Source organism: Trachemys scripta, chromosome 13, assembly GCF_013100865.1.
Source record: "Trachemys scripta elegans isolate TJP31775 chromosome 13, CAS_Tse_1.0, whole genome shotgun sequence".
Classification (NCBI taxonomy): Eukaryota; Metazoa; Chordata; order Testudines; family Emydidae; genus Trachemys; species Trachemys scripta.
In genome coordinates, this window is record NC_048310.1 from 5,457,599 (window position 1) to 5,469,786 (window position 12,188).

The 12,188-nt window shown below is 42.6% G+C and overlaps 1 protein-coding gene across 1 annotated transcript in view; it reads left to right on the forward strand.

Moving 5' to 3' along the window:
- Nucleotides 1-1,860: 1,860 nt before the first annotated feature.
- The window catches only part of GALNS (galactosamine (N-acetyl)-6-sulfatase), a gene marked incomplete at its 5' end in the record, with an annotated part of 58,239 nt that continues 47,911 nt past the window's right edge, over nucleotides 1,861-12,188 (forward strand). Inside the window, 4 exon segments of the mRNA XM_034788101.1 lie at nucleotides 1,861-1,984; nucleotides 3,289-3,363; nucleotides 5,174-5,276; nucleotides 11,724-11,867. Of these exon segments, the coding sequence (XP_034643992.1) occupies nucleotides 1,861-1,984; nucleotides 3,289-3,363; nucleotides 5,174-5,276; nucleotides 11,724-11,867 (446 nt within the window).

Genomic DNA, 12,188 nt, shown 5'->3' on the forward strand with positions numbered 1-12,188 from the left:
GAGAAAATGTAGAAAAACATCCAAAATACGGTATTTAATAAATTTCAAAACTGCGATTAATTGCGATTAATTTTTTGTTGAGTTAATTGGGTGAGTTAACTGAGATTAATCGACAACCCTAGTTAAAATCCAAACGTTGCACCACTAAGAGCTTCAAAATGAAACAAACAATAAGAAGGAAGCTGACTTCATTAATTTTCAGTGCCCATAGTGAGAAAAATGCAAAGAAAAACAAATTAAATAAAGAGCAGAAATAATCACAGATGAATTAGTCTTAAAATTATTTGCTTTTAACCATCTATGATGGTGTTAGTAACATAGTTAAATAAACGTATTTGTTTACAACATAGGATTTTTAAGTTGGCAGTATCCCCTCAGGTAGCTTCTCTTCGAAGATCTGCATTTATTTATTTGGATTCTTTCTTGGCAGGAATGTGTTGCATGTAGTTTTGAGCTTCTCAGAAAGCTAATTGAGGGTGTCTATGGACAGAGGTGGTGTGTCAACTCACAGCTATCACCTACCTGGCTGCCTTGTGATGACTTGATGTAGCTGCCCACCTATGTTTGCCATTTCATATTCAGGATTATTTTCTCCCAAGTGAACTTTAATTTTTTTCTATATTTAAAGACCTTTGGGGGCAGGAATAATCTCTCCATATATCTTTGTACAGCACCAAGCATAATGGGGCACAGGCCCTGATTGGAGCTTCTGGGTGCCACAGTAATAAAAATAATACCCTCCCTTGGGCTTTTGCCTATTTCTCTGATCTTACTGACGTATCTGTGCCTCCTCCGTTGTGTCTGTGAATTTGATGGCTAGACTATTCTTTTCTCCTTCCTTATCACTGGTAAAGATATTGAGCAATATGGAACTCAACACTGACCCCTTTGGAACTCTTCTCAATCCCACCTCTTGGTTTTAGGTTGTACCATTTCATTGCTCTCCGCTCACGCTCCGTCAGCCAGCTCTGTATCTATGCTGCAGCATTCTTGTCCAAACCGCCTCGTTCTGATGTCTCTATTAGACTCTCAAGTGGGACTGCATCGAAAGCTTTCCCAATATCTAGATGTATTATGTCCTCTGCATTTCTTTTGCCCATCTGATACGTGACTGTAGTAAAGAAAGCTTTTGAATATTTAAGGCAGAGTATGCAGGCACAGCGCCTAATTGCTCAGTAAGTTGCTCCCTTTTTGCTTCAGTTTTATTTTTCAGTATTGAAATTAGCCAGATAGGTCGGTAATTTTCTAAAGCTCCCTTTTTGGCACAAAATAGGCTCCTGAGAAGGAGCTGTGTGGTCACATTAGCCACACATCTTTGTCCTAAGCCACACTATGGTAAGGCCATCCTCTGACACACTGGCCAAGAGAACTGATGTGATAATGGCGCACTTCTCTCCTGAGCTTTGCTTTTAAACTATACCCCCAATGCCCTCCGTTATTTTACAACCCTACTTTTTTACTTCGATCTTCACTGTGCATTTCTGATTGCATATATCCAATATTTGGAAATGTAGGCCTGCAGTGGATAATTTTATAATTAAGATGCCGGACTGAGACTGAAAAGATCTGGGTTCTGTTCCCAGTTTTGTAATAGATTTCTTTTGTCACCTTGGGCAAGTCACTTAATCTCTCTCTGTCTGTCAGTTTCGATCTGTAAATGGTGATAGTAATACTTCCCTACTTCACAGAAAGGTTGTGAGGATAAATTCATATTGTGTATGTGAAGTGTTCAGATATTATAGTGATGAGCACTATAGAAAAGCTTATAAAAATAAAAATGCTACTCTGGTCCTGAAGGTAGTACAGTAGTTTATAGAAAGCTAAAATGACTTTTGTCTTTTTGGTCTGGTTTTTCTGCAGATGGGTTGGGGTGATTTGGGAGTGTTTGGAGAGCCCTCTAAAGAAACCCCTAACTTGGACCAGATGGCTTCAGAAGGGATGCTCTTCCCAAATTTCTACACTGCTAACCCTCTGTGCTCACCATGTAAGTAAACTTCAGCTTTAAACTACCATGGAAAATTGCCACCTTCTGGGAAGATCAGGATGTTTGCCAGCATCTTACATAAACCAGCAACCAAACCAGTGATTACCCTTAAAGCAGTGTTAGGATTTGGAGCTTTCATCTTGCATTTTGCTTCCTTTTCATTTTTTTGCTTGAGGAAAAACTACAATCTTCTGTTCATACAAAACAGTATTTTAGTCATCAAAACACTTCATTTAAAGGATTTTTTTTATTCTGTTTTAGCCTTCAGGCCTCTGCAGCTGAATTATTTCATCTCTTCCCTCTTTGGGGCAATCAGACAAAACAGTATCTAAATCTTTGTTGGAGAAATCCAACAGGAAGGAAGCACACAATGGGCTTGATTCTGTTCTATAGGCAGAACTTCCATTGACTGGGACTTTCATGCGTGGAGCAACTACATGTTCCATCCCATTGTTGTCATTGTTAGCCACTAAGAGATTTAGAGAGGGGGAAAAGGGACAAAGCCATTTGAGTCCCATGTAGATTTTACATCTTTGTCACTGTGTCTGGTTCTTCAAGTCTGATTGCCAGCTGACAGCTAAAATATAAAGACTTTCTGAGGCCTCCATTCGGGAAAACATGTAACCATATGTTTTAAGTCCATCCCCATTCAGGAAAGCACTAAAACGCCTGCTTAAGTCCCATTGACTTCAGTGGGATTTAAGCAGATGCTTAAAGTTAAACATCTGCTTAACTACTTTCGTGAATCAGAGCCTTGATCTCTATCATGCTAGAGCTGGATACCTTGCCTTTGTTAATTGTAGAAGTAGATAAAACGGTTTTGCCAAGGCAAGATAATGAATGTAAGTTTAGCAAATAACTGATTTATCTGAGCTAGATTAAGATGTGTCTCCCTTATACTCACCCCAGAAATGCTGTTTAAAGTTACTTGGACAGAATGGCGGCTGCATTTCCTGTCTGGAGGTGGTCACGTTTCAGTAGTGGGTCAACTGCTTTCTGCACACAAGGGCCAGATTGCAATCTCAGTGGAACTGGAATAACTCCATTAACATCAGAGGTGTCACTTTGGATTTATGCTAGTGTGGCTGTTATCAGAATCTGGCCAAGTATGTACATCACTTTAGGATCCTTTGGGTTGATTATTCCTCTTATCAGCTAAGCAATAATCTATAGCAGAAATTCCCTACGATCTCCAGTCGTCATGCTGTCATCAGCCAAAACATGACCTCTGAAGCAGAGAATTTGTATAAAGAAAATAAGACCCCCTATTCATGCTTTCTTTGTTTTGATTGTTTTATCTGCAGCACGAGCAGCGCTGTTGACGGGACGTCTTCCCATCAGGAATGGGTTCTACACCACGAATGCCCATGCCAGAAATGGTGCGAACATCAGTGCTGCTTCTCCTAGAAATGCTTTTTCTTCCTTTATTCTTTGCCTTTTCGCTTGGCAGCAGGCATGGCTGAATATTGGCATTTGGCTCTGTGCTCTACCTTCATGGGTTTTCCAGGAGGTACATTTTCAGAGTGACAACAAGCGATTGGCATGTAGCTCCACTGCAATTAATAAGAACAGGTGTGAAGTGTATTGCTTCTTATGCATGATGCTGAAAAGGAAGGACATCGCCAAATGTTCATATTAAGCAAAAAGACCTAAGTTAAGATGTTAATCTGTTTGCTTCTTCTGGCTGAGATGTTGGTTCCTTGGGTGGGCTAATTAACATTGAGTGAAAGAAGAAAAGTGACATGGGATGTGGTGTTAACGTCTTAGCTTAAGAACAAGCTGTTTAAAATCAAGTCTGTCATGGGGTTTACTACTCACTGCTGGGGCGTCTCCTTGTACTTCATCTGGGGATTAGTTCATGACCAGTCTAACGCCCCCTCCTTCAGTTGCTCACCCCATGGTCTCTCTCTTTCTGGGCTCAGGTAGCTCCCTCTTTGTGTCTCAGGCAGTCTTTTGATCTGCTGGCCAGTCAGTGCCACTTTTCCAGTGGCCAGTAGGGGAGTCCAGGCCTGCCCACTACTCGGGGTTCCAGCCCAGGGACTCTATGCCCACCAACAACAGTCTTCTCCAGTTCCAACCTTGTTGCCAATTCCATGGCCTCTTTCGTGCCTTTCTTCCCTATCTTCTTGCCCCCCTCTGCTCCCTGTGACTATTTCACCCCTCCCTTGGGTTCTTGCCAGAGTCTGTATTCTAAGGCAGGATCCCAGGGCTTACTCCCCGCTAGGCCACCTCCTCATCTCTGACCAACTGCCCTCCTCTCTAGGGAGTGACGTCAGAGCTCCTCCCTGCAGCCCTTCTCCTCCCACCAACTTCCTCTCTTTATAAGCCTATCCCAACTCCTCCCCCAGCAGGGCTTCATCAGCTGTTAGGCCTTAGTAGTCCCTACCTCTCCGCCAGATGCAGCCTGTCATGTAAGGCTAATTGGCCATTTTTAATGGTTTCAAGTCTTGTGTGGGGCAAACACCCCCTCATACAGTCTTACAGAAGTAAACCTCTCCCGGCCAGTAAAACAAGGAGAGTTACATAACACGATGCTGCCTGCCAGGAGAGCTCTCCTCCAGCACCCATGAAGGAATGTACCTGCTCAGAATGTCTTTGGGTTGGTCTAATTCTAAAATTACAGGTGCTTTCTGAGACCACACATTGTGGGCACACACTTACAGCTACCTATCGGTTCACACTATGCATCAGTGGGAGAACTTGGGTATCTCCTAACTCACTGGCGGTTGTGCCCTGTGTTCTCAACTAGCAAATATTGGAGACACGCTATTTTGGATCAGCCAGTGCACTTTGAGCAAGTCCATTTGTCCTTTATTTAACTAATCCTTTGACTTTTATAAAAATGCACTAGCTGTAGATAACTTCAAGCAGTTTGGCAAAAGTATAAACCAAACGGCCCCAACTTGCTCTCCTCACAGCCACCTGCATCCACACCGTCCCTCCAGCCAACAAAGGCTGCATGTGTGAAGGGCTTCCTTCCCTGGAGCAGTGAGTTTGCTGAGTCAGCTTGTTCCGAGTCCTGGTGGGCTGGAGAATTTGAATCCTTTACTACAGTATTGTTGGACCATTAAGCTAGCCCAATTTTTGGTCCTGTCAAATAAGCTTTCTAGGGATGAGTGTCCATAAGCTTTCCTGACCTGCTTGCTAGCCATAGCGATGAGTTAAAAAACATGTTCTTGTTTTATACAGCCTATACACCACAGGAAATAGTAGGGGGAATCCCAGGTTCTGAGCTGCTGCTTCCAGAATTGCTGAAGAAGGCAGGATATGTCAGTAAGATCATTGGCAAATGGTAAACTTGTCTTGAAATTTCTTGTTTGTGTGTGTGTGTGGTTTAGTAGTGTGGAGAGACTGGGAGAACCAGAGTTTCAAAAAAACCCCTTTTGAAGCTCAAACATCTGTCTTTTCAAATCTGGGCAGGATCTTCCCACCTGCTGTGATTAATTTCGGAATAGCGTGCTATTGTTTTATAGATAGATATAGCAAAAAAAGGCCCCAAACCCTCAACCCTTTGTGCTTTCATTCAGCACCACATTGTACTTATTTTCATCAGAAATCGCAGAGATGTTTTGTTGGAGCATTTCCCTTGCCCTCTACAATTTTTTGTCTTTGGCCCCTGCTGTATATCATTGATCCTCTGCAGATAAGTCTGACTTGTAAACTCCAGAGGCATCTTTTTTTTTGAGTAGCAGAATGTTAGGATAGAAATGAAGATACAGTCACATGAAGGAAACATGCTGATATTAGACAGAGCTACAGAGAAGAGTGATGGCCTAATCTAGCAGAGCAAAGGGTAAATAAATAGACAGTGAGAGAGTATTGACCAAAGATCTGAGTGAACTACATCCCAAGAATTTTAAAAGGACTAAGGGCTTGATCCTGTTCTCATTGAAGTCACTGACAAAACTCCATTGACTCTTATGGATGCAGGCCCAGATCTTAGCAAAGGAAACATCAGAACTTGTGAACCTAATCTTCAATAAATCATGGCAGTCAGGCGAGGTACCTGACAACTAAATGCAACTGTGGTTCCTGTGCAGGGTAGGAGGGAAAAGCTGGAGAGCTGCCAAACAAATACAATAGGCTGCTTTGATGGGATTACTATTGTAGTAGTTGAAGAGAAGCCAGCGGGCATAGAACATCTGAATTGCAATAAAGAACTTGTGTGATGTGATTGAGTCCCATTGGGTTTCTAGGTCTCCATGCTGGTAATTCACAATTCATAGTAGTACTATGTAATAAATAAATGCATAAATAATAAACTTCAAAACTGCATAGATACCAACTGGATATAACATGTAACCAACAGAGTAATTGTTAATAATACAACCTTCAAGTGGGGACCAGTATTAAGGTAGTCAGTTATGGAATCCGTATTATTTAACAATATTAACAATATAAAGAAAGGTATAGATTCAACTGTGATCAAATTTTCCAGCAACCCAGAAATTGGAAGGAAAGTAAACTAACCTAAGACAGTGAATTATTTAGTAGCGCAAATCCAAACAACAAAATGGTCAGGAAAAATCGGATCAATGGGCTGAATGCAATGAGATACATTCAGTGCTAATAAATGTAAATTCATACAGCTAGGGAAAGGAAATAAGCAGCAAAAATACATATTGGTTCCAGATAGTTATCTGGAAAGCAGCGAGTCTGGAGAACCTTCTAGGGGTAATAAAAAGCAAAGTAAAAATGAACTCACAATGCAGTGTCATTGTGAACCTAAGAATTGCTGTACATCAGCTGCTTCACAGAAAGGTACTGGAAACTGCAGATGTGAGATAATCTGACCCCATTAAAGTTTCATCGTAACCCCGATTGGTTAGCGACTAGTTTAAGCCTTAAACATGAGGTTTTATATCTCTTTTAACCCTCTCTTTTAAGTATTTGCTATTACAACTCTGAATATTATTTGCAGTGTTGTTATAGCCATGTTAGTCCCAGGATATTAGAGAGAAGGTGGGTGAGTGGTGGGACTTTCTACCACCTGTGGAGGGTGAGGAACCCCCGGTGGGCCAGCCTGTACGCCACTCTAGACTCATGGCCCGCTAGGGATATCAGTTGGCGGCTCCTTCATGGAGCCGTGAGCACGGGTCTGTACCTACTGTGGTTCATCCCCATCCCCAACGCCCGCCCCTCTTGCAGTGTGAGGTAGATCCTGGTTCACGCCTATCTAGAATGCGCCAGGTTGCAGCACCTAATCTGACTCCTCCAGAGCCTCCTGTTGAGGTTCTGGCTGCACTTTTCCCCACATCTTTTCATATATGCACACCCTGTCTGTGGCCCCACAAAGTTGTGAGACCTCAGTCAACCTCCTCCTGGCACTGGCCAAAATAGCCATCTTCAACACCAGGAGGGGGATGCTGGATAGGGAGGTGATTTGCATCTGTGGGGCCTATTTCTGTTCCTCCCTGGGCTCACTCATCCATGCAGAGTTCCTCTGGGTAGCGTCCACTGGCTCCCTGGACAGCTTTGAGAGCAGTGAGTGTTGTCCGGGGTTCTCTGCTTGGTGTCCCTATCTAGATCCCTAGTTTTGAACCTGTGACCTCCACTCTCTGCCCTGTTCTTTCTTAGCTGTCCCCCATATTCAGTTGAGTCCTGAGTCCTGTGACTCCTCCCCAAAGGTTGCACCCCTCCGCCTCCCGGAATTTCAATATGGCCTTTTATTGGACCAACTTCTGTTGGTGAGAGACACAAGCTTTTGAGCTTACGCAGAACTCTTCAACGCTAGGAAAGATGCTCAGAGTGTCTCAGTTAAATACAAGGTGAAAAAGATAAGAAATTAACACATGTTGCAAGAGGCCATTCAAGGTGAAATTAACAACTGAAGGAGAAAAGAGGGTTTGTGGGTTCCAGATTGTTGTAAATGAGACATAAATCCAGTGTCTTTATTAAGCCCATAATTTTTGTTATCTAGCAGAGTTATGAATTTAAAAGCTTCCAGGCTCATCTTTTGAAGGTGTTTATGCAGAGGACTGAGAGGTCAGATATGGAGTGATCGTTCTGTAAAAGGTGTTTGCCCACAGGTGATAGGGTGTTTTTGTCTTTTATCATTTTTCTGTGTGAGTTCATTTGACAGCATAGTGACTGGTTTCACCCACGTAGATGCTATTGGGACATTTAGTGCACTGGATGAGGAAACCATATGTTGTGATCCGCATGTGTGGGAACCATGGATCTTGAAAGGTGTGTTATGGGGGTGTTGATCATCGCAACAGGTGGAGATATGTCTGCAGGTTTTGCATCTGGAAGGGTCTGGTGGTGCTTTGAGGTGGTGTGTCCTGGTCTGTAGGGAGCTTGCCTCTGGTGATGAGCTTGGCAGGGTTGGGGAGTTGTTTGAAGGCCAGAAGAGGGAGTTCAGGAAAGATTTCGTTCAACATGTGGTCCACATCGAGTATGGGTTATAGTTGTTTGATGATACCCTGTATGGGTTCCAATTCAGGGTGGTAAGTGACAACTAGGAGTGTGCAGTTGGGCGGAGGGGGGGCAGTTGCTGTATTGAAGCAGGTTCTTTTTGAGTATTTGGGTGGCCCAATCCCTGATGTGATCTACTTCTCTGGCGGAGTGTCCTTGTGTGGTAAAAGTAGTTTTAAGTGTGCTGAGGTATGTATCCGGGACTTTCTCGATGGGGCATATTCTGTGGTATCTGAGTGCCTGACTATACATAACAGATGTCTTGGTGTGTTTGGGTTGGTTACTGGATTGGTGAAGGTAGGTGTGGTGATCTGGGGATTTCTTGTATGTAGTTGTCTGCAGGGCGCCATTGTTGAAGTTGATCATAGTGTCCAGGAAGTTGGTGCTGGTGTGGGAATGTTCTAGAGAAAGTTTGATGGGTGCTGGTTGTTGAAGTTGTAGTGGTAATCTTTGAGGGAGTTTAAGTTGTCTGTCCAGAGGATGAAAATCTCATCAGTGTATCTCAGATATATCATTGGTTTTGTGGTGCATTTGTCCAGAAATTTTTCCTCAAAGTGGCCCATGAAGAGGCTGGGCAAACAAAGAAAACCTGCACAACGCCTTCAAAAGACAAACCTGGGAGCTTAAATTCATAACTCCGCTAGACACCAAAAATCATGGGCTTAATAAAGACACTGGATTTATGGCTCACTATAACAATCTGGAACACACAAACCCTCCTTTTGTCCTTCGATTGTGGAGATGTTAACCACCCGCTTCACCTCAAATGGTCTCTTGCAACATGTGTTAACTCCTTATCTGTTCTACCCTGTAGTTACACTCTGAGCTAGGATGACCAGACAGCAAATGTGAAAAATCGGGATGGGGGTGGAGGGGTAATAGGAGCCTATAGAAGAAAAACACCCAAAAATTGGGACTGTCCCTATAAAATCAGGACATCTGGTCACCCTACTCTGAGCACTTTTCCCAGAGCTGAAGAAGAGCTATGCGTAAGCTTGAAAGCTTGTCTTTCTCACCAACAAAAGTTGGTCCAATAAAATATATTATCTCACCCACCTTGTCTCTTTGAATTTTATGTTATCCTTATAAATCTTCAGTCCCTCTTTGAATCTTGCCAAGTTCTTGGCCTCGGTAACATCCTGGGGCAGTGAGTTCCACAGTCATATGATGCTCAGTGGTGATAAATGCAAAGGAATGCACATTGGAAACGTAATCCTAACTATACATATAAAATGATGGGGTCTAATTTAGCTGTTACCACTCAAGAAAGAGATTTTGGAGTCATGGATAGTTCTCTGAAAACATCCACTCAATGTGCAGCAGCTAACAGAATGCTGGGAATCATTAAGAAAGGGATTGACAGAAGACAGAAAATATCATATTGCGTCTATATAAATCCATGGTATGCCCACATCTTGAATACTGCGTGCAGATGTGGTCGCCCTATCTCAAAAAAAGATATATTTGAATTGGAAAAGGTACAGAAAAGAGCAACAAAAATGATTAGGTACAGCTGGAACAGCTTCCATGTGAGGCGAGATTAATAAGACTTGGACTTTTCAGTTTGGAAAACAGACAACTAAGGGGGAATATGATTGAGGTCAATAAAATCATGACTGGTGTGGAGAAAGTAAATAAGGAAGTGTTATTTACTCCTCATAACACAAGAAATAGGGGTCACCCAATAAAATTAATAGGCATTTGTTTAAAACAAACAAAAGGAACTATTTCTTCACACAATTCACACAGAGTCAACCTGTGGAACTCCTTGCTAGAGGATGATGATAAGGCCAAGAGTATAACAGGGTTCAAAAAAGAACTAGATAAATTCATGGAGGAATGGTCCATCAATAGCTATTAGCTAAGATGGGCAGGGAAGCTGGGAATGGGCGACGGGGCATGGATCACTTGATGATTACCTGTTCTGTTCATTCCCTCTGGGGCACCTGGCATTGACCGCTGTTGGAAGACAGGATACTGGGCTAGATGGACCTTTGGTCTGACCCAGTATGGCCGTTCTTATGTTCTTACTATGTGTTGTGTGGTAAAAGTATTCCCCTTGCTCAGTTTTGAACTTGCTGACTTTGGGTTTCATTGACTTCCTTCATTTTTGTGTTATGAGAGAGAGAGAACAGGAGAGTATAATCTACCTTCTCTACCCCATTAATTATTTATTTATGTTATATGCTTTTCTCGTATTCCTTCTTACTCGCCTCCTTTATAAACTGTCCTTCTTTTTAAAATCTCTCTGGAGATCAGGTTTTCGAAGCCCCCAGTCACCGTGAAGATAGCGAGGGGTATTTTTGTTGTGGTGTGTGTGCGCGTGTGCAGGCGCACGCACATAGATGTGGGGATACCACCTGTAAAACTAGGGAGATTTGTGGTTCTAATTTACACAGCCAGTGTGTGACCGGATCAGGAATCGTGAGACTAAATTAGTCTCTGGTGTAATTCCATTGATCTCATCGGGTTTACTCCAGGGACCAATTTAGTCCAATGAGTGGACTTCTGGTCCCCAAATTTTAGAGACAGTACAAAAGAGGGCAACAGAAATATCCATGGGTTAACGATCTATGAGGAAAGACTGAAGTGACACATGCATGTTCAGCTAGAAATGTGTCCAGTTGAGACAGTGAGAGAATGACCATCTATAAATACTTTCACAAATGAAGGAAGTGAGTTATTCACAGTCCCAGAAGATGTGGAAGGAAAGGAGCTGTAGCCTGAAGCTAAAGAAGGAAAGTTTAAATTTTATATCCAGGAAAAAAGCTGTTAACCGAAGCGTGCGTGCGTGTGTGTGTGTGTGTGTGTGTGTGGCTTTCATATGTACATTTTAAGGGCCTCATTGTCATTTACACTAAAGCCCCTTTACATCACTCTGGTGGCATAAAGGGCCTTAAAGTAAATGTAATTGTAAATCACACACACTTTGGGGTCCTTTACACAATTTACTGGTGTAGAAGAGCCTTGGTAGAAATGAGACCTAAGCCCTAAATTAATGATTATATGTATTTTTGCTGTGTGTTCTGGGCACCTCCACCCAAGGCACCATCATCACAGATAATCAACGTGTTTAGAGAGAAGAGAAGTTGGACAATGACTTAGTGGAGCTACTGGAACAGTGGCAGGGATTTCTATAATCTCCTTTGAATGCACCTTTTTGTCTAGTCATTATTTATTTGGCTATCCAGAGGACTGTAACTAATCACTGAAGTTTTCCTTCAACGTCATTGAAAGATGTTTCTTTCTACCTAGTTCTGAGAAGATTACTATTTACTCCTTTGCAATGGACTCCTGAACTCTTTGTGGCTTTTGTTCCTAGGCATCTGGGTCACAGACCCCAATTCCACCCCTTGAAGCATGGATTTGATGAATGGTTTGGATCCCCTAATTGCCATTTTGGACCTTACGATAACAAAGCCACCCCAAACATCCCTGTTTATAGGGACAGGGAAATGATTGGCAGGTAATTCAGCTGTTTGCTCCATGGCTCATTTAAAAAAATATTTTGGAAGTTATCAATGGCTTGTTTTCTTTGCTTTCCCTGTGGTCTTATTCAGCTGTCCTGTGGTCTACTGAAAGACAAGCGTTCAATCAGCAAGCTGTCTTCAGTTAGGAGAGGCAGGCAAATACTCCTGGATCAGACACAGCAGTAACACCGTGGCTTGGTTGGATGGGCAGCAGTCTCCAGAAACCTCACACCATGCCAAGAATTATTGGACATGAGCGAAGGAAATGTCAGTCATAAGGGATGAACTGGTTCAAATATCATCTGACATGTACCACA